At 38.3% G+C, this 19,044-nt stretch overlaps 1 protein-coding gene across 1 annotated transcript; it reads right to left on the bottom strand.

Annotated features, from left to right (window-relative positions):
• Nucleotides 1-13,189: 13,189 nt before the first annotated feature.
• Nucleotides 13,190-18,059, bottom strand: IL21 (interleukin 21). Its single transcript, XM_005143017.1, has 5 exons — nt 17,925-18,059; nt 17,763-17,798; nt 13,824-13,961; nt 13,305-13,385; nt 13,190-13,204 (listed from the first exon to the last, which is right to left on the bottom strand). Exons 1-5 carry the CDS (start codon nt 18,057-18,059, stop codon nt 13,190-13,192), a joined length of 405 nt encoding a protein of 134 aa, XP_005143074.1.
• Between the last annotated feature and the right edge of the window lie 985 nt (nt 18,060-19,044).

The raw sequence follows: 19,044 nt of genomic DNA on the forward strand, positions 1-19,044 counted from the left end.
CAACATTGTGCTGTTTTAAAAATTCCCCTGTAACAGTACTTCAGTTTATACTTATAAAAAGTCATATCCCCAGACAGCAGGATTAGACAGAGATCCCAGAAGCATATGTTTAGAAATAATGATAAAAATACGTAATCTTCTCTCACCAAGTATCAAAGCAGAAGAGCAGGTTACTATATAACACCATTTGTAGACTACCTGTGGGCCTGGTAGCAGTGCTTAAGGGAAGAACACTGGTTTTGGAATTAACATTGGCTGCATAATGGGTAAAAGTCTGCCAACTTCAGCAATCTAATGTTAAACATCAAGTTTATTTTTCATTGTATAGTGTTCACTTTTTCTTTTTTTTTTTCCCTGTTTATTTAGCAGTGTAGTTCTATTACTTCGGGGTGCTCTAGTCCAATACTAATCCAATACTACCTGTTGGACAGGCAGTAAAAGAGAATGCCTGTGACAAGTGAAATATGGCACATTCACATGGAATTTTCCAGTTGTTTGTTTAATAGGGTTGGGGCATGTGTATGCTCTGACTATGTGAACTCTCTGGGTGTAGCTGATCATATGTCTGGATAATTTTTTATATAAAAGCAACACTGAAGTAAATCAACAGGAAGAACCACAATTTGAATCACTGTTTTATGATCACAGTTATAAAATACTGTTACAAATGTATGGAGGTACGTATTTGGCTTATGAAACTGAAGGTGCATTAATCATATATTTTAAAGCATAAATCATCATTCCTTTATCTTAAAAATTGGGGATGAATTATCCAAAGTCATGTGACTGCTGATATATGACTTGTTGCAGAGCAGTTTCACTGAAGAGAACTATGTATGTTGGTGCTTTGTCTTGGTGGAAAATAAGGAGATCTGTAGGGGCTAGGAAAACACCTTGGGTGCTTTTGATAGTGAAATGCGTTGTTGATGGATCTATACTCATACAGAAACCTTGAGGGAGAAGTTTTAAATTAATGGTTTTTGTTCTCCCATTGACTTTTCAGCCTACGGTTTCTTTCATTCCATAAAGGCATTTAATGTTTGCTGCATACCTCTATTGCTCTTCATCTGACCTTCATCACTGTACTGCCCACTGACTTTTACTTTAAAGCTAAATAAGACATACACATCAGGCTGGGAAATTTTCCAGAGAATTGTCTTGAACACTGAAATAAATCTTACGAGCACCAGAAAGAGCTATTTCCCCACCTCAAAGAAGTGTCATTTTCTAAAATTTTGACTTTTTTTCCCATGTCACACTGAAACGATGTTGAAAATTTTCAACTTTTAGAGGGAGACTGATCCATAGCAGTCAGTCATTGAGTAGTCATCTCCTCTGGCATCTTGGTGGACTGGATCTAAATAGAGAAGCCAAATCAGGCAGGGCAGGGGTTGGACCCCAACTCCAGCACTCATTTCCCTGTTGAGTGCATATCCTAGAAACCTGCTGTCTGCTCTGCTCTTGTGCACATGCGCTTGTTTTTAAGCAAAATGCCATCCTGGGCCTGAGGAGATTTTTTTTTATTGAAGTTTCCACACTGTTTCAGTGAGAGTTGCAAAGAAAAGTTTCTGTTTCAATAAACTTATCCAGTGGAAAAACACTTCACTGAAAAATTCCCAGCCTAGTCGACTTCTGAGTTGGCCTTGTAAAACACCTTCATAAGGAAATTGTTATGATGCAGAACATTCATACTTAAGGTGGATATGTTTTAAAGGCAGTTACTGCAAGCAGCCCAAATTGGTTTATGTGCCATGGGTATTGGGTCAGGGCAGTGATCTTGCCACAGCTGGAGTAACTTGAGCTTATTGTGCTCATTTGTCCTGACGCTTGAATCTTGTTCCCATCTTCTGTCTGCTTCTGCTGTTATGTTAGTTAATGTCATTGTGCAGCTTCATGGGGTGCTGCAGTGCCTGTGTTTGGGTCAGAGAACTAACTGAGATCCAGTATAGCTTGCTTCTTCACTCTCCTTGCCTTAACAAATGCAACTTTTGGGGGCTGGTACAGGCAGAAGTAGGAAAGGTTTAAGCCAGCCTGGCCTAGTGAAACACAGGTGGAAAAGGAACTTGAGGCAATAGGTACCCGGTAGTTCGTTCTTTTACTGCCATGAGAAATTCTTACTGCTAGGTCAGGTTGCTATCTGATACTTGTTCAGTTCTCTGCAGGGCCATGGTGTAAACCAGATAATGGAAAGGATCCGTAACAAAAAACCCAACAAAACAAAGAAACACAGAAAACCAACCCAACAAATAAAGCAACAACAAACCAAGGCTGGTTTTAACCTGAATAATTTAAGGTCTGAAAAGTAGCTGCTGTTACACTTGCCCAGCTGAGACAACACTAAAGGGTTGGGATTGAATAAGTTAAAACAGTGAATGAGGATGGGGAAAGGAACAAGAATTTCTGAAGCTAGTGTCATCAAAAAGAACTTTTATTATGTATGTTAGTCTAAAAATACTCCTGAAATCTGGAGTAAAGAATCTGGAAAAACTAGCAGGGTGGGGAGTAGAGCACAGCAGCTGTCTTAACAGAACATGGGACACCTAATTTGGCCTGTGATTTGTCCACCAAGAAGGGAGGCAGTAAGCCAATTAGGAATGCTCAGAACAACCATTCAGCTGACCCTAATAGGTTAGTATTTCAGAAATGGGATGAGTGTTCTGTGGCCAGGAGAGCAGGACTGCTCCTTGTAGTGGGAAGGGTCGCCACTGAAGCACCAAGCCCCTCAGAGGGCACTTTTAATTATGACTCTGAGGGAGGGCCTGCTAACTACAAAGCCCTCCCACTTCTTCCTGTTCCATCAGCTCCCTACCTTGCCTTCTAGCTCTGGGCAGGCTCTGGGCCAGCTGTTTACTTGCAAAAAGTAGCCTTTTTTTGTGCTACAACTTGTAGTTAGTATGGGAGAAAAATCGTGTTAGGAACTGTTAGAAAGAAAGTGTAAATTCTTCCAGGGATAGCAAAGAGCCTGTGACATTTTTTTTAATTTGTGGTTTATACCTATATCTGTTTTAAAGTCAGACCTCTGATGGTACTGTGACATTGGTGTTTCTGAGGTTTCACCAGTAGATTCCAAAACAGAAATGGCTTTTGCCATTTTGTGGTTAACAGATTGTATTTGGCTGAACAGTTAGAAATGGTAGCTGTTCAGTATCCCAAAAGCAAAGGTTTTGTTTTTGTGTACTGGTAATATGCCATTTTCAACTTTTTATGAAAGCAGAGTGCGGAAGCAACTGGGAGTAATTTTGGTGCTTTTCTGAGTATTAAACAAATGGGGCAAGACTTGACAATACTTTGTCCTGTATGGTGGTAAGGCAAAAAACTTGTAATGTTTGTTGTCATGCACCATTAACTTGGTTTTATCTAAAGGAGAGTCACTGGGTGAAAGAAAAAGTGAGTGAAAGAATGAGTGAGAGGGAGTAAATTAAGATTGGGAAAGAAATTAACATGGGAGGAAGAAATAGAAATGACTAAGTAGATGGCTTTTGAAATGTGCTTGTAAAAGAGAGCAAAACATGGAACCAACAACAAACTCTTCTAAAACTTTGTAGGTAGGTTTATGCCTATTTTTAGTTTAAGTAAATTTGAGGTCAGGATATTTTTACTTTAAAATACCAGTTTGCCACAAAATGAACTCTTAAAAACCCCAAAATAAAAACAAAATAAAACCACTCCCCTTCCCCCCCAGCTCCACCACATTACAGATTGTTCAGCCTTATCACAAAGTGTGTTTGAGTGGCAAAGTAAATTGTGATGGGGTGTTTAGGGTTTCCTGTGTGTTCTTTACTCACAAAACCCAGGCAAAGAGCCTTTAGTTTTGATTTTAATATACCAAGTAAGCCACATGTTTCTTGCTATGTTGACTTGATTTGCTGGTGTCTTTATGTACCCCATTTCTTAAGCAGCCTTAAAAAGAGAGCTCATATGTGTGGGAGTCAGCAAAATATTGTAGAAACTTCCATTTTACTTACAGAAAGAGAGTTTAAAATTGGCCTCACTGTTAGCAAATGCACATTGTCTGAACAGGGTGTTTAATGCCCTTGTGAAAAGCGTTCATTTAGATACTAGGTGAGCTGCTAAGAGGATGGGTGCGTGTGTGCTGGGTGTTAGCCTGTGTGTCTTCATATGTATATGGTTAAGGTTCTGGCCTGGATTCATTAGCATCATTTTCTTCACTCTATACCTCTCATAGAGAGTTAATCTCAAGCTTTGGGAAAGCTGTCTTAATTACTTTGTGCCTGACTTGTTTTTCCTTCAGTAAAATAGGGAATAATGATAATACCGATGAGTTGAATTATTTATGAGGTCCTGAAACACAATGATAGTAGTCTTTATAAACACCTGATGCATAAAATAATATTTTCCCTTTTTTTCTAATATTCTTCCTTGTCCCTGTTTTTAACCTATCAGAATTAATAGTATCTGTGCAGACATTGTCTAAATCTTCAGGACTGATCAAATCTCACTGAGTTCAGGCCAATATGAGGTAAATGCTGGCTTTTCCTCCTAAGAGGGAGTTCACCAAACCCTAAAGTATTTAAGCTTGTGTTGAAGAAGTTAATTTTGTAACTTCTGGTCATTAATTCTTCCTCAGAAATAGGAGCATTGTAGCTCTTTTTGACAAAGTTACCTTTTCAAATGCGATTTCCTACCTATATTTGAGGGTTGGTGAGATTAACTTTTTTAAAAGCTGGGAGTCAGGAGGAGTAGTTCTCTTTTTCTTTCTCAGCTGCCTGCAGCCCTCTTGTGCTATGATCTGGTCTTTACATCGGTGTATTCACTTGCCATCCATAAAGGCAGGCATAAGCTTGTACTTACTTCTTAATTTCATGAAATGCTGGATTTGTTGTGCCAACATCACACATTTTTCTCTGTTTCACTCCTTGCAGATACTGTCTTCCATTCAGCATTTCTTACATAAACTGGTTCTGTCCTTGACCCCTTTTTCATTTCTTGTATCTACACCTACTTTAAGGTTTTCAGTGAGGATGGAGAGAGCTGCTCTGTCACGGTGTTAAAGCATTTGTTGTGATAAACTTGATATGAGACATACTGTATCATAGAATCATAGAATGGTTTGGGTTGTAAAGGACCTTAACATCATCTAATTCCAACCCCCTGGCATGGGCAGGGACACTTCCCAGTAGACCATGTTACTCAAGGCCCTGTCCAGCCTGGGCTGGAAATGTCTTCCATTACATCTGATTTGTGAGTTGTCTCCTCACTTTTGTGGCTTAAAATTCAAAATCTTTCTGACTTCTTACCCTGCAAAAGTTTGGTGATGGTAAGGCAGTGAGCACAAGGGCAGAGCAAGAAGTTTTGGAAAAACCTTGCAAGACTGGTCAAAGGAATAGTGAAATTCAGTTTTGATAGAGGTAAAATCATGTCTGTGTGTCTGTGCGGGAGAAATCCTAATTTGACATGTAAAACAGTGGACTTCAGGTCATACATAACTGCACAAGAATGATACTTTTGGGTAACTTGATACTTGCACAAAATTGGCAGCTCGTGGCTGGGGAGCAGTCAGAAAAGCAAGTTAAATATTATGAATTAAGTACAGAGAACAGAAAACACAACTGTATTTGATAAAGCAGTCACAGGGAAGGTTGGTGAACTTAAAGATGGCAAGGTGCCTAAATGCTGGTGAATATTTGGTGTTTATATACATTTAGAAGTAGGAATGATTTCCCTTCTAATGACAGGAATAAGAACAGGGAGTGTATTCACTGCATACCTTAGTAAGTCCCTAATTTAGGAGGATCATCCTGAATTCTATATGCAGGCAGTGTAGAAAGTGATTCTGGATGATCTGAGCTGACTATGTATCCTTGTGAGCTGCTTTGCTGCTTGGCACTACAACCCAGTGTCAGGATAAACACTGAGTGGCATAAACTGTGAGCCAAGGTTGATCCAGTTCTATGTTGAAGGTGGTTCTTTAGAAAAATAAGCCAGCTAATAATGTGAAATCAGTGTATACAAGCTAAACTCTGTTAAACCCAGTGAAGAGGCTCTTGTCCAAAAGAAAATTAGAGACAGCTTAACTTGGCCTCAGAACACCTGTATATAGGTAGTAGGTTTTGACCTGTGCATATTATTCATGATGTGAGGTGATTTCTCTAAATTCTAAACTAAGTTTTAATTTTCTGAGTGACTCCTTATTGCTATACTTTCAATCTTCATCTCCTCTAATTCACTGACAAATTTTAGCTACCATGTAAACCCTTCATCCTCTGCAAGTTGTTGCTGATACTTGAATACATGCAAGAGTGGTGGAAAAGGTAGAGAAACAAATATGCCATCAAAAAAAACCTCTGTGTAATGTCCCGTGTTTTGTATTCTTAACATCTCTGAAGCCTTTTTGAGTAATTATCAGATGCCTTCATTCTGTTTTTTTAAACATGTGCTTCATGATGTTACATCAGTAACACAGTTGGACAAGAAGTTGGGAAATTGTCAGCTTCGTAAACAGAAAAGGGGAAAACTAAATGGGGAGTAAAGAACTTAGTTATTATGTGTTGCGTATCTCAAAGCATGCTGTCATGAGAAGCATTTTTTCAATTTACCTATTTTGTATCTGAAACTGTTTTGAATTTCCATGTAACTGTCAACAGGTGGCAGTACAGTAATTCAGAACATTAGCTTGGACAAAGCTGGTGTTTGAACAGAAAATGCTATCTTTCATCTTTGTTACTTTTACAACAGATCATCAGCACAAGTGCAAAGCACACACACAAAGATTTGTTCCCCAGCCCCCAAAGCTACTGGGACAATTTCAGGAGATGTAAGAAAAACCTTAGTGAAAGAAGTAGCATAACATTTCTGGACAGTACAAACCAACATATTTGAGATGCTCCAGCTCCAACAGGCAGTTTTTACATCTGTACAGATATAAAGGTCAGTTTGGACAAAATTGTGCCTAGACATCCAACCAGACTTAAATAGCTGACTTATTCTAGTGTTAACACAATTGTCTTTGTGTTCAGAGGCCTTTTTTCTTCTCTTTTGCACCAGCAGTTATCCATAAAATGCACAACAGGCATTGCATGCCGTGCTACGGCTCAAATACTTCCGAATGTATGAGAAGTCTAAAGCACTTTTGTTAAAGGTTCTGTGAGAGATCTGTTTCAGGTTTTGTGAGGTCTATAGCATTATAATAAGAGTTACACAATGAACCAGTTACTTAGGAAGACAAAGTAGCCTGGCTACAGGACTTCAAGGCCTGTTTGCTTCATATGGTGTACTGTCAGTTGTCCACAGCATAGACACTGTGATCAGCCTTTAATGATATTTCTGAAACCATACTTACGTATTTAATCTGTATTTATTTTTTTCAGATTCCTTAGATTTTAAAAGCAATGTCTACTTTAAATATTTTCTTTCCTGTATTTTCTCTTGTGATTCTAGCTATAGGTAAAAATACTGAAAGATCCAAGTAAGAAAAGCAGTGTGTATGTACAAAATTAAATATGTTATACCAGAAAAGAGAAGCTAGAAGTGTTCTGAACCTTTGGCTTGCATCTAAAACCTATGTAGTTTAAGTTAGAGTCATCATACTTAGCAATGTCATCGTATCTGTACTTAATGAGAAGTATTCTCTATGCTTTTTTCAAATCACCTGTATTACATGCCTAGTTTTGAGTACGGTGACTTGTTGCTGAGTATGTCTGTGTCTCTTCACAGAGTGGACACATGGCTCAGAGTTGACTACCAGTGAATCCCAGCATACCTGAGGCCCCCTGGTTTCTTGTGTGCAAAGATAGAGGAGGGGTTGCTTGGATTAGACCCTATCCTTTTACTCTTTCTCCGAACACTTTTACAGAGTGATCTAGGCTGCAGATTCAGATGTCTGCCACCACTGAAGTATTTGGAAGCAAACAGGAGGCAAATACTACATCAAGCTCCTTGGGAGTTAAGTTTGTTGACTGTTTTTCAAGAGGACGATACCTACTGGGCAGAGCAGAACTTAGTGATTTCTAGGAGAGGGATCATAACAGCATTGTCTTGCAGGTTGTCCTCTGTCCCGGACATAGGAGCAGTTTATGCCTGCAATATCCAGTGTTAACTCTTCTGAGGATTTTATTTATTTTTTTTTTCATTAAGAAGATCAGGCCCAACAAATGCATATATGTGATGACAGGTGACATAATGGGAGGGGATAGAGTTTGGTCAGTGTTTTCTGAACAAATGAAAAGGGAAGGAATAGCTGTTACTGTTCAGGCTTAGATAGAGCATTGTGATCATTTGTTGGCACAAAGTCCATTTTTCTTACGTTTTAGGGAAAAGGCATTTTTATGAAAGATAGAATTAACTTCAACACATCCTGTCAAACTGGGATGCAAAAAAGATTGACATTTCAAAGCAAGAGAAAGGTAAGATGAGAGAGAACAGTGAAAATCAGACTGAATAACTCTTGCTTCTAGAGTTAAGTTTTCAGGTCTTTGACATTATTCTGTATAGACTCAAAACATGAAGCTAAGCAATTTTTTGTTCATGTCAGTCTAAAGAAATCTAGATGATGTGCTTGAACTTGCTGGGAGTTTATTAAGCCACAAAAGTCAATTTTTAAAAAAGATTTTCAAATAAGATCATAGAATCATAGAATAGTGAGGGTTGGAAAGGACCTCAAGATCATCTAGTTCCAACACCCCTGCCATGGGCAGGGACACCTCACAATAAACCATACCACCCAAGGCTTCATCCAGTGTGGTCTTGAACACTGCCAGGGATGGAGCATTCACAACCTCCCTGGGCAACCCATTCCAGTACCTCACCACCCTTACAGTAAAGAATTTCTTCTTATATCCAATCTAAACCTCTGCTGTTTAAGTTTCAACCTGTTACCCCTTGTCCTATCACTACAGTCCCTAATGAAGAGTCCCTCACCAGCATCCCTGTAGGCCCCCTTCAGATACTGGAAGGCTGCTATGAGGTCTCCACGCAGCCTTCTCTTCTCCAGGCTGAACAGCCCCAACTTTCTCAGCCTGTCTTCATATGGGAGGTGCTCCAGTCCCCTGATCATCCTCATGGCCTCCTCTGGACTTGTTCCAACAGTTCCATGTCCTTTTTATGTTGAGGACACCAGAACTGCACACAATACTCCAAGTGAGGTCTCACAAGAGCAGAGTAGAGGGGCAGGATCACATTCTTTGACCTGCTGGTCATGCTCCTTTTGATGCAGCCCAGAATACAGTTGGCTTTCTGGGCTGCAAGCACACACTGAAGCTAGCTCATGTTCACTTTCTCATTGACCGACACCCCCAAGTCCTTCTCTGCAGGGCTGCTCTGAATCTCTTCTCTGCCCAACCTGTAGCTGTGCCTGGGGTTGCTCCCACCCAGGTGTAGGACCTTGCACTTGGTATGATTAAACTTCATGAGGTTGGCATCAGCCCACCTCACAAGTGTGTCAAGGTCCCTCTGGATGGCATTCCTTCCCTCCAGTGTATCAACCGTACCACACAGCTTGGTGTCATCGGCAAACTTGCTGAGGGCACACTCAATTCCATTGTCCATGTCACCGGCAAAGATGTTGAACAAGACCGGTCCCAACACCGATCCCTGAGGGACACCACTCGTTACTGGTGGGCATGATAAAAAATTAATGACCCCTTCTTAACAGTTACATAAGAATAGGGGGAGATAAACTTTGTATACCATGTTCCTGATCTGATCTAGCAAAACTATGGCAATGTGGGGTAATAAAATTTACTGTGGCACTTACGGGCTGCTGCCGGATTAGAAATGGTCAGAACAAAAAAGAACAAGAGAGAATTGTATTAGCTAAAATTATTTAATATCACAGGAATATAAATAAATCAGACCACATAATCCTTAGTATGAACATTCCATTCACAGAAAGGTAATAAATAATTAAATTAGATGAGTTGGTATAAAAAATAATCTCAGGAAAAGTAAATATTATACAGAATTGTATATATCATGCTAAAACACATCCTGAAGTGCCTGCAGGGGGCACTTATGACCAAAATCATAAATACATTGAAAAACCTCCCTGGGAGGTAATAGGCTCTTACGGCTTACTCTCTGTAATCAGTGCATGAAACACAGATTGCTGATGCACAGAGTGCAGTTAGTGCAGAGAGAGTTCATCTTACAAATAAAATGAAATCAAGATTGTGTAACACATCTGGCATTGTGATAAGTAATCCATGTGAGGACGACATGTCCCTCCTGGGAATCTTTTTTTTCCTCTTGAGAACAATGTCAGTGAACAAGATGATGTCTCCTCAAAGACTGATTTTTCCTTCACTGTTTTCCTGTTCTTAATTTGATATTCAAATAACGCACCCTGAATGAACATACTCAACCTTTCATTACTCTGACAAATCAGAGTTAGCAGGAGGCCTCAGCCTCATGTAAGTCAAAAGTGTACAAAGTTGCACACTGTTTCTGCTGACGCTGCCCAGAAGTGTGGTGTTAACTAAAATCAGGTGAGATCACTTTGTGATTAATATTTTCCATACATACATGGACTGCATTGTCCAATAAATACAGTGCAAGGTCTCAGTACAGGTAGCCCTCTAAGTTACATTTGTTACAGTTTCTCACTAGCTTTTTGAATCCTTTGAAGGAGCATTTTGAATTAAGTTATTTTGCAGGTACAAGAAATAGCCTCAGTGAGTACAATAGGTTTGAAACAACAACAAAAAAACACAAAGCCAAACAACAAAAAACCTTTAGCACTGTGCTTGCTGTGATAATATCCATAGTTCAAAAACAGTGGAGCAAGGCATTAAAAAGAAATAGCTACATTACTTACTGCATTACATGCTGCCTGTTGCAGTGTAGGCAGGAGTAACCAGTTAGCTTATGATGTTCTGGTAGGGAATCGCCTTCTTGTCACAAAATAGGCATCCCAGGTATAAAAGTTGCTTCTCAATGCTGTACAGCTACTACTAATAAATATGTAATGTACAATATCCTCTATATTAGGGCATGCTAATCACATTTCATCTGCACACAAGAATTTTAATAGGCTCTTTTAGAATATTGTTTGGAAAGCACTTAGCAAATTACTGGAAAAGACATTTACAAATTCAAAAAAATCCAAACCCATTCTACATTCTTTGCACAAAAATAAAGCTCTTTCCCCAAAACTCTGCACATGCAAGCATTCCTTAGAAGTGAATGCAAAGTTCTTATTTATAGGTTGGTTACCTGGGGACTCACCAAAATAAGCACTTAGTTCATGATAAAAGCATTCAGTCAACACCTTCATACATATTTAAATATAACATTGTGAAACATCAGCAGGTACTCTGCAGTTATGGGACTTGCTTTAATGTTTGCCCAGTTGTTTTTATCCAAATCTGAAATTAAGTTTTACCCTGACTTTTTCTACTTCTCTAATTTTAAAATCAATTGCAGTCACAGCAGCAGCTTTGGATATTGCTCACCAATTGGTGATTAAGTGATCTAATGGGTAGCAAAGTCAGAAAAACAAGGATATAAGGTGCTGAACATCATTTAAACCTGATTACTTACAAATGAGTGGTAGCTCATGTTTTGAGTATCAATTCTCATGCAGTAATGTGAAAACACTGAGGTATGAGAGAGAACATTCTTCAGAGGAGAAGCAGGTTTTGAAGCAGGAAAGAAAAAAAAAGATCTAAATCAAAATGGTCATCACAAGAAACAAGGCAAGTTCACTGTGGAAACTTGGTTTGTTGTTGCCATGGGGATCTTCCTTCCTCCTCTGACATACATTTTGCAGGAGGTTTACATTTCAGGACAGCAAAAATGTGGAGGCAGAAAATGCTTCTTGTATCAGTTTTTCTTTAGGCTGACATTGGTAAGAGTGGAAATAGTTTTAATATTATGCCATTATTTTTGGAATTAACTAAGCTTGTAACTTTCCATCATAACACTAGGTGTAATTTTCCAGTTTCCTCTTTATACCACATTTCTATTAAGTAGAGAGAAAATTAGATGAAAGCTTAATTTTTACTGGAATGTTCTACACTCTTCCAAGCTTTGTTTCTTCATATGGGGCTAATATCTGTTTGGGGCTAAATTAAGTTACTTCTCAGATGGAAGAGGTCTGGAGTTAGAGAATCATTGAAAGCAGAATACACTGGCATATAATTAAGTAGCTAAGAACTAGTTTTAAGTGTACTTACTTTTATTTTAAAAAGTTTCAGTGCTATCTCTGACCATAGTTCCACAGAAATGCTCAGGATTCAAAAGTTGTACAGGCAGGTTCTCACACAGAAAAAACTTGACAGTTTTTAAAGAAGAAACTGCAATTAAAACTTGATTCAAAAGAATTGAGTAGAGAGAACTAGTGTTTATGTTATGGTGCATGAATACAACTGTAAAATACTATTTTCTGTGAAAGAGCAATATGCATCTGACCTGCTTCACACTGAATAATCATAAATTACTGTATTTCTTGGAAGTTTTGCAGTGACTGGTCATACCAGCTAGTCATGCTTCTGCTGTATGTATCACATTGAGGGAATCTAGGTGGAATTCCATCTTCTGAAATGAGTTTCTTCCCACAGAAGTATCCCCACTTAGAGCATGTGGGTTACTGTTCTCCCTATTGAAACCCATGGCAAGTTGCGCAGATAACTTCAACATTGGCATAAGTCAGACCCACGCCATACAGTATGATTTGTAAATGTTTTTTCCAGTATTTATAAGACAGTTAAATTCAGGATATTTTTTCCATAGTTAGCTAAGATAGCATCTAAAACCTCATAAATAAAAGCATGTGCAGTGTTACTGTAGATCAGGACATCAGTCCAAATAGATACCATTTGAGGCTTCAAAGCCACTGACAATTCTTTAACTGACATTTTCTTCAAAAATTTTTAGACCTCTATGAAGTTCATTTAAGGTCAAATAAAAAAATCCAGAAGTAGGTATCTCATTAACTTCCAGTGCAGCAGAAGGTGATAGTTGAGAACCATAAGAGAACTTATTTTTGTGAAGTTACAATTTAATTTTGACTGCAGAGTGAGGCTAGAGTCACTTTCAAAGCACCATCTGCCATTGGAGTAGCTACCCAAATAAGACTGCTTGATATTTTGGGTGAGGCTTTCATGTACAATACATACAGAGCATAGCACAGTAGTAACACAAAATATTTACGTTTTTCATGTTGTCTTAAATAGCCTAGTGTCTGCTTTAAATAGTAGATTTTCAGTAGTCTTCAGCTCTGGTGTGTCCTGTATTAATCCTTGAATAACTGCAAAAACAATGCATTGTCAGAAATAATGTAAAAAAAAGATAACTCTAATTGTTTGCAAAATGTCAAAAAGCACCCAGGAGAATTCAACTCTGATTACCTTTTTGATTAGTTTTGCAAAGCTGGTCAAAAACTCCTTGGGTTTTTTTTTCTCATAAGATTCACATGAAGACTCGCATGGCTGGAAGATAAAGAAAATCATTTCACTCCTAAACAATCAAAAATAGTACTTCAAGCTTTCTTACTGAAAAATCAAGAAGGCTGTAGTCAAAGCCTGTTACAAATAGAAAAGCTGAAACACAGCCTAGCTCAGAAAGGGAAAGAGTATAGTAATGACGCTTCTGTTCACATTTTTTGCAGTAATCGCTGCCCTTTTGTCTGGCACATCATGTGGTTGCCCAGTATGTATGTGCAGTTGACTGATAGGATCAGTATGAAGGAGCAGCATGAATGTCTCTTCCAGAAGTGCAGAAAATTGAACATTTTTAATTTCCAAGGTAAAGAAAGGCACATAACTTTTTCTAAGTTTGCTCTCTACAATTCCGTCATTGCACATGGTGTCTGTTAGGGAAGATAAGGAGCAGTGATCAGGATTGTGAGCACTGTGAGGGAATCTTACCTGTCCAGGGTCACTGAAGGAAAATCTTTTTAAGATTTTAATGGTTTGGATGAATGTAGAATTTACTTGGCTGTTTTCTGGTTGTAATTTCAGTGTGCCCTTCTGGAAGCAGGTCACAGCTGTGAAGATGCATCCATCCTAGGAAGGAAAAGAAGCAATATTTTTAAAACTAACTTCGCAGCATTTTTTCTGGCATGTATTTGGTTGTGGTCCACGTGTAGAAGTGTCCAGGACATTGATTGAGGAGATAAATCTGTACTTTGTCTTTTTTCTAAGTTAGTTTTTGGGAGAGATCTTTAACTTTTTCACTGCCTGTTCTTTCTTAATTGCTTAAGTATTTCCTCATAAAATAAATGCCTGAAATATCCCCTTGGATATTAATCATGGCAGCAATTGAAAGAAAACGCTACTAAAGAGTAAATCATATTATGTGTATTTATGTGTAGTAATTTTTCACAAGAATGGGCATGAATATTTTCTTTTTAAAAAAAATAATTATCACTGTGGACTGTTCCTCGGTGCTACATATGGAAATATACTTTTTTCTTCCTAATTTTTGTGCCATTTCTAATATTACCTACTTAATAATTAGAATTGATGTAGAACAACATATTGCCAAATACAGTTGAAATACTCTCATTTGATAACATGGGAAATGAAAGTGATTAAGTAAATTAGTTACCTTACTAAAGGGAAAAGAGGCATTGACGGTGAGAGGCAGGAGAAGGAACTGTGCTCCTGGCTTGAATTGTCTTACTATGTTCCTTTAAATTCAGGTGCACATTAAACCCAAGTCAAGGAAAGCCAGCACTGTCTGTATCTGACTTGGAAAAGAAGCAGTCTAATCTGATGATACAAATTTTCTGTTGCTACTACTTATCTGGAATGAAAGCATCCTGCCATTTTCCTGTCATAGTGCAGCTGCATATTAATTCTACTGATGCTAACAGAAAGACTACAAGCTCTCCAGAATCTCCTTTCCTGTCCAGTGGCTGTTTTCCTTCATGGGCACACAGCTATAGAAAATATCACCAAAACTAATCTGTAGTCAACAGAGAAAGAAAAGCAATGTTTACTAAAGCAAATTTAAAAGTTGCTTTCTGTTTTCCAATGAAGGAAACATTTAGAATTGCTGATTTTACGTACTAGAAAGGTTCCAAAGCCATCATCCCTGTTTTGCATACCAACTGCTACCAAAGCTGAATCTCATCAGATTTATTAGATGCCATTGTAATTTGTTACTTTGGCCAGGACAAGGCAACCTTCATCTATGTTGCTTTTAGCAAATTTTAATGGCAGTATTTTATATTGGTTGAGTATAACATTTTATCTTCCTTAAAAACCACACATTTGTGTTTGTTTCAGGCTTCTTACTGTAATTAGTCCTGCTTACTGGAAAAAAAAACTCTCTTTTTTAAAGAGATCAGTTTTCCAGCTGAAACTGAAAACATTTTCTGTCTCATCCGTGATGAGCTGAGAAACCAGCATTTTTCATATATGCTGATTAGGTTTTTTTTCAGAGTTAACAGTTAGCTCTCAACAGTTGACCAACAGTTCTGGGGTTTTGTATATTGTGATGGGTTAAGCACTTTCATGAAGAAGCTTTAAAAAGCATAGAACACGGGCAGTGTCTGAGGGAGGCTAGGCAAACGTGTAAAATATTTGTATCAGGCAATTCACAGCAATACTCTGTGTCTGACTCAGGCTGCCTTTACAGATTAGCCTGAAAAGGCTGCACTTCCGGAATTAGCAGTCAGTGGGGTTAGATGCTGATTTGATATAAATCAGCGTTTTGTTGCTAGCGTAAGCTGCAATGTCTGTCACCAGCAATAGATCTAATTTTCCCTCCAGTCTTGAATCTCTTCAGCCTTAAGACTAATTTTTCACCCTCAGCATATTTTCTTTTGAGCTGATGTCCTCTGAGATTTTAAATTTCTTGTCTCCCTTCATTTAAGTGGAAAAAAAAAAAGACACTTCACTGCTGAGTATCAAAGAAATTGTATGGGGTTGAATTGGGGCTAGTACTCTGTCCACTCACAGGAACCTCAAGTCAAACCAAAGAGTAATAAAACAATTTTCAATGTAGTCTTCTTACTGGATATTCAAGGTCAAAGATAAATTGTGGCATAAGTGGTTTATTACAGAAGCAATATTTTAATATTTGAACTACGGTTATATGAAAGACTTTTCATTAAATTTGGTTTCATTGGGGTGTGATTGCACCTAATGCACCTAGTCACCCTGAATGCAGCTTTGGCATACTGTAATTTATATCTGTATCTGGATAATTCAGTAAATGTAAATTTCATCCTGTAGGATGAAAAGTTTGTTAGCCATGGTTGCTAGTGATAATTACTATTAGAACACTAACATATTTTTGGTTTTCATCAGAGGTTAAACCTGTGTCAACTGGGTACCCTCTAAATAGGTGAATTCTATGTTGTTTTCAGTGGAGGTACTTGGGACCTCCTAGAATCAGACTGTAAAGCTCTAAGCTGCAAATGAAGTGTTGTCTTCCTTCCTGAGGTGACCATGTTTTTTTTTGAGAGGAAAAGAAAAAAAAAAAAGAAGATTAAGCAATTAGTCACTAGTTGTATTTGCTTTGTGTCAGGGATAGTGGCAGTAAAACAGCTAATCATCTCCTTTTCACTTTGACACCTCAAGTTAGAGTGTTAATGAAAAAAAACCCATTAATTAGTTAGGGTGCATGAGGTTCTTCAACTGCAGTTGTTTCTAGCAATGAAAAGGAACGTATCTGTTTTGGTCATGGTTCTGTATGTTTTTGGCAAGTATAAACTGCACCCAGTTGTAAAGCTTAGGAGGAGGCTAACAAAACCTATGTGAAATGAGGTAAGCTTTTTCCTTTCTTCTTGTCGTTGTTTTGCAAGAGAATTTACAATCCTGAGTAAATAGCTTTGCACTCTGGGTGTTTTTCAAAAAATTATGCATATGTTTATTAAAACTGTTTGCTTTCTAAAATAGTTACCAGGGCTCAAAAATCTTACGGGTAAATTTAAGACAGCTGAGAACAGAAGTATAGCATCAGATTAGCCACAGCTAGCTCTAGACCTTTGTTGCATGTTGGAGTTTGTCAAAAGCAAACAGGGTGCATTTGCCTTCTGAGCTTTTAGGTCATGTTCTTACTATGATTAAATACCATTAGTATTTGATTTCATGGTAGATCTTGCAACCTACCACTTTTGAGTATGCACAAGCTTTCTGTGACTCTGATGTAATATACTACATACAAGAGGTTCCTGACCTTGGAGCACATAAAATGTCAGCATTAGATAACGTATAAATTATATCTGTATTTAAAATGGATTCATATGGACTTGCTCTTGTAATTCTGACTAGTTATAATCAAAGAATACTTGTAGAATGCAGTTTTGTCTTCTGTTGACAACCCAACCCTGGCACACAAATACTTTCGGAGAAAGCACCGACTCTGTAGGAGAGGAAATGCTATGTAATATGGCCTTACAGTGCCACCCTTGGCACTTGGCTTCAGAGGGGGGGAAAAGGGATTCCTCTGGGGTTCAGCTCAGCGATATGCCGGGTGTGGTTGGATCTCATGATAGCTAGAGGCATTTCCACTCCAGAAACCTGCATCCCCAGGAGCATTGTTGCTTGCCTGGATCTCTTGTGTGAGTCCTTAGCACCATTTCTTAAGTAAATGGAATACACACAGACTTGAATCTGTGGGTATATTAGAATATACACATGATAGCAATATAGTAATTAAGATGACATAATATGAATGCTTCTGTCTTTAAATATCCAGAACTAAGGAACTTTGATAAAAGTATTTTCTTATTCAGTCTAGCTTACAGTAAGAGTATTAGGTCAGAGACGTGAAGAAGGCATCTCCCATTTGTCAGCAGAATAAACCAGCACAAATTCAAAATGATATAATGAGAAATGTTAAAGCAATCTCACCACAGGGTTTTCTGGTGTATGCAGCAGTTCAACATCCTACAATAAAACAAATCTAAGTTAGAAAAGTTTAACATTTAAAAGGGGTGTCCCTCACCAGATACATTTGAAGCAAGACATAATGCTTGTAGATCATTTCAGTGTTATGGTAAATACTTTGCTTACCTTATCTTTCACTGAGCTTTCTAACAGTTTAATTGTCTTCAGAAGCTGTTTGTATTTTGCTGTTTTGTATGGGGCTGCAGTCAGTGCCATGCTGGAACTCAAGAAAAGTATACATAAAATAATCATCCTCCCCATACTGATGAGCTTTGGTTTAAAATGTGCCAGGAACAGTGTTGTGCTGTTCAAAATGAACACTTCAGTTTGAGCTGTGCTCAGGTATGCTGTGTACCTACCTATATATTGCTCCTTGCTGGAGATGTAAAACCCACCCATTTCAGTTTGGAAAGCTTTGAAGAATGGATCAATGAGTAACCCTTTTTTCTTTTCCACTGGCTAGGTGCATGTATGCAAGTTTGTGCGTAGGGGGCAGGGATTGATGGAGTGAACAAAATATGCGCCATCTGCACATTGAACAGGAAAAAAGAAAAAGGTGAATTCCCATTTTCACTTTGAGTCAAGACATGAACATAGTAAAAAGTAGGTACTTAGAAACCACAGACCTAGGTAAATAAAGATTCTGCTTTTTTTTTCTTTTTTCCCCTGTTTCTTACAACAGCAAGTCTCTCCAATCCATCTGAAGTTCTTACGTACCATGCTGGAGAAATATGACAATATTACTTTGTGGCTCCAAGGGTTGGTTGTTAGCTAGTTTCCCCTAATGTGTATGAACTGCCACTTTCACATTCTTAGCTTGGTTTCTGCAACAGCTGTGACTAGAAACTCTTCTTAACATTTAAGCCAGCTGAAGGTTGCTTTATATTTACTTAGAACCAGGACGAGATGTTTTAGCAGCATCTTCGAGTGTGTGTTCACTGGGGGTGAAAGTTGCTAGGGAAATGTGTTGCCCTGGGAGAGGTGGATCCCTGTACTGTGCCCATTCCTCAAATGGGAGAAGATAAGGGACTAAATCCTGATGAGTCCCAAGGTCCAGTGCTTATGGCAGCTAAAAACATTGAATTATGTTTTGCAGCAGCTAGGCTCAAAATCAGTTTTGCTATTTAATGCAGCCCTGTCAAATAAGATGTAATAACGAGACCTGAGAATTCTCTTGAGGATGGAGAGGTGCGTTTGTTTTATGTGAAATGGAAACAAAAGTGCATGCTTTAAAATATGTCAAGCT

The sequence above is a fragment of the Melopsittacus undulatus genome, chromosome 5 (genome assembly GCF_012275295.1).
Source record: "Melopsittacus undulatus isolate bMelUnd1 chromosome 5, bMelUnd1.mat.Z, whole genome shotgun sequence".
NCBI classification, from domain to species: domain Eukaryota; kingdom Metazoa; phylum Chordata; class Aves; order Psittaciformes; family Psittaculidae; genus Melopsittacus; species Melopsittacus undulatus.

Bases quoted from the DNA above. Each gene is read 5' to 3' on its own strand.
- IL21 (XM_005143017.1), bottom strand. From the start codon at position 18,059: ATGGGGAGGATGATTATTTTATGTATACTTTTCTTGAGTTCCAGCATG. The intron at 17,799-17,924 runs GTAAGCAAAGTA...GTTTTATTGTAG, and splicing joins AAAGCTCAGTGAAAGATAAG to GATGTTGAACTGCTGCATAC. The intron at 13,962-17,762 runs GTGAGATTGCTT...TTTCCTTCCTAG, and splicing joins ATACACCAGAAAACCCTGTG to GATGGATGCATCTTCACAGC.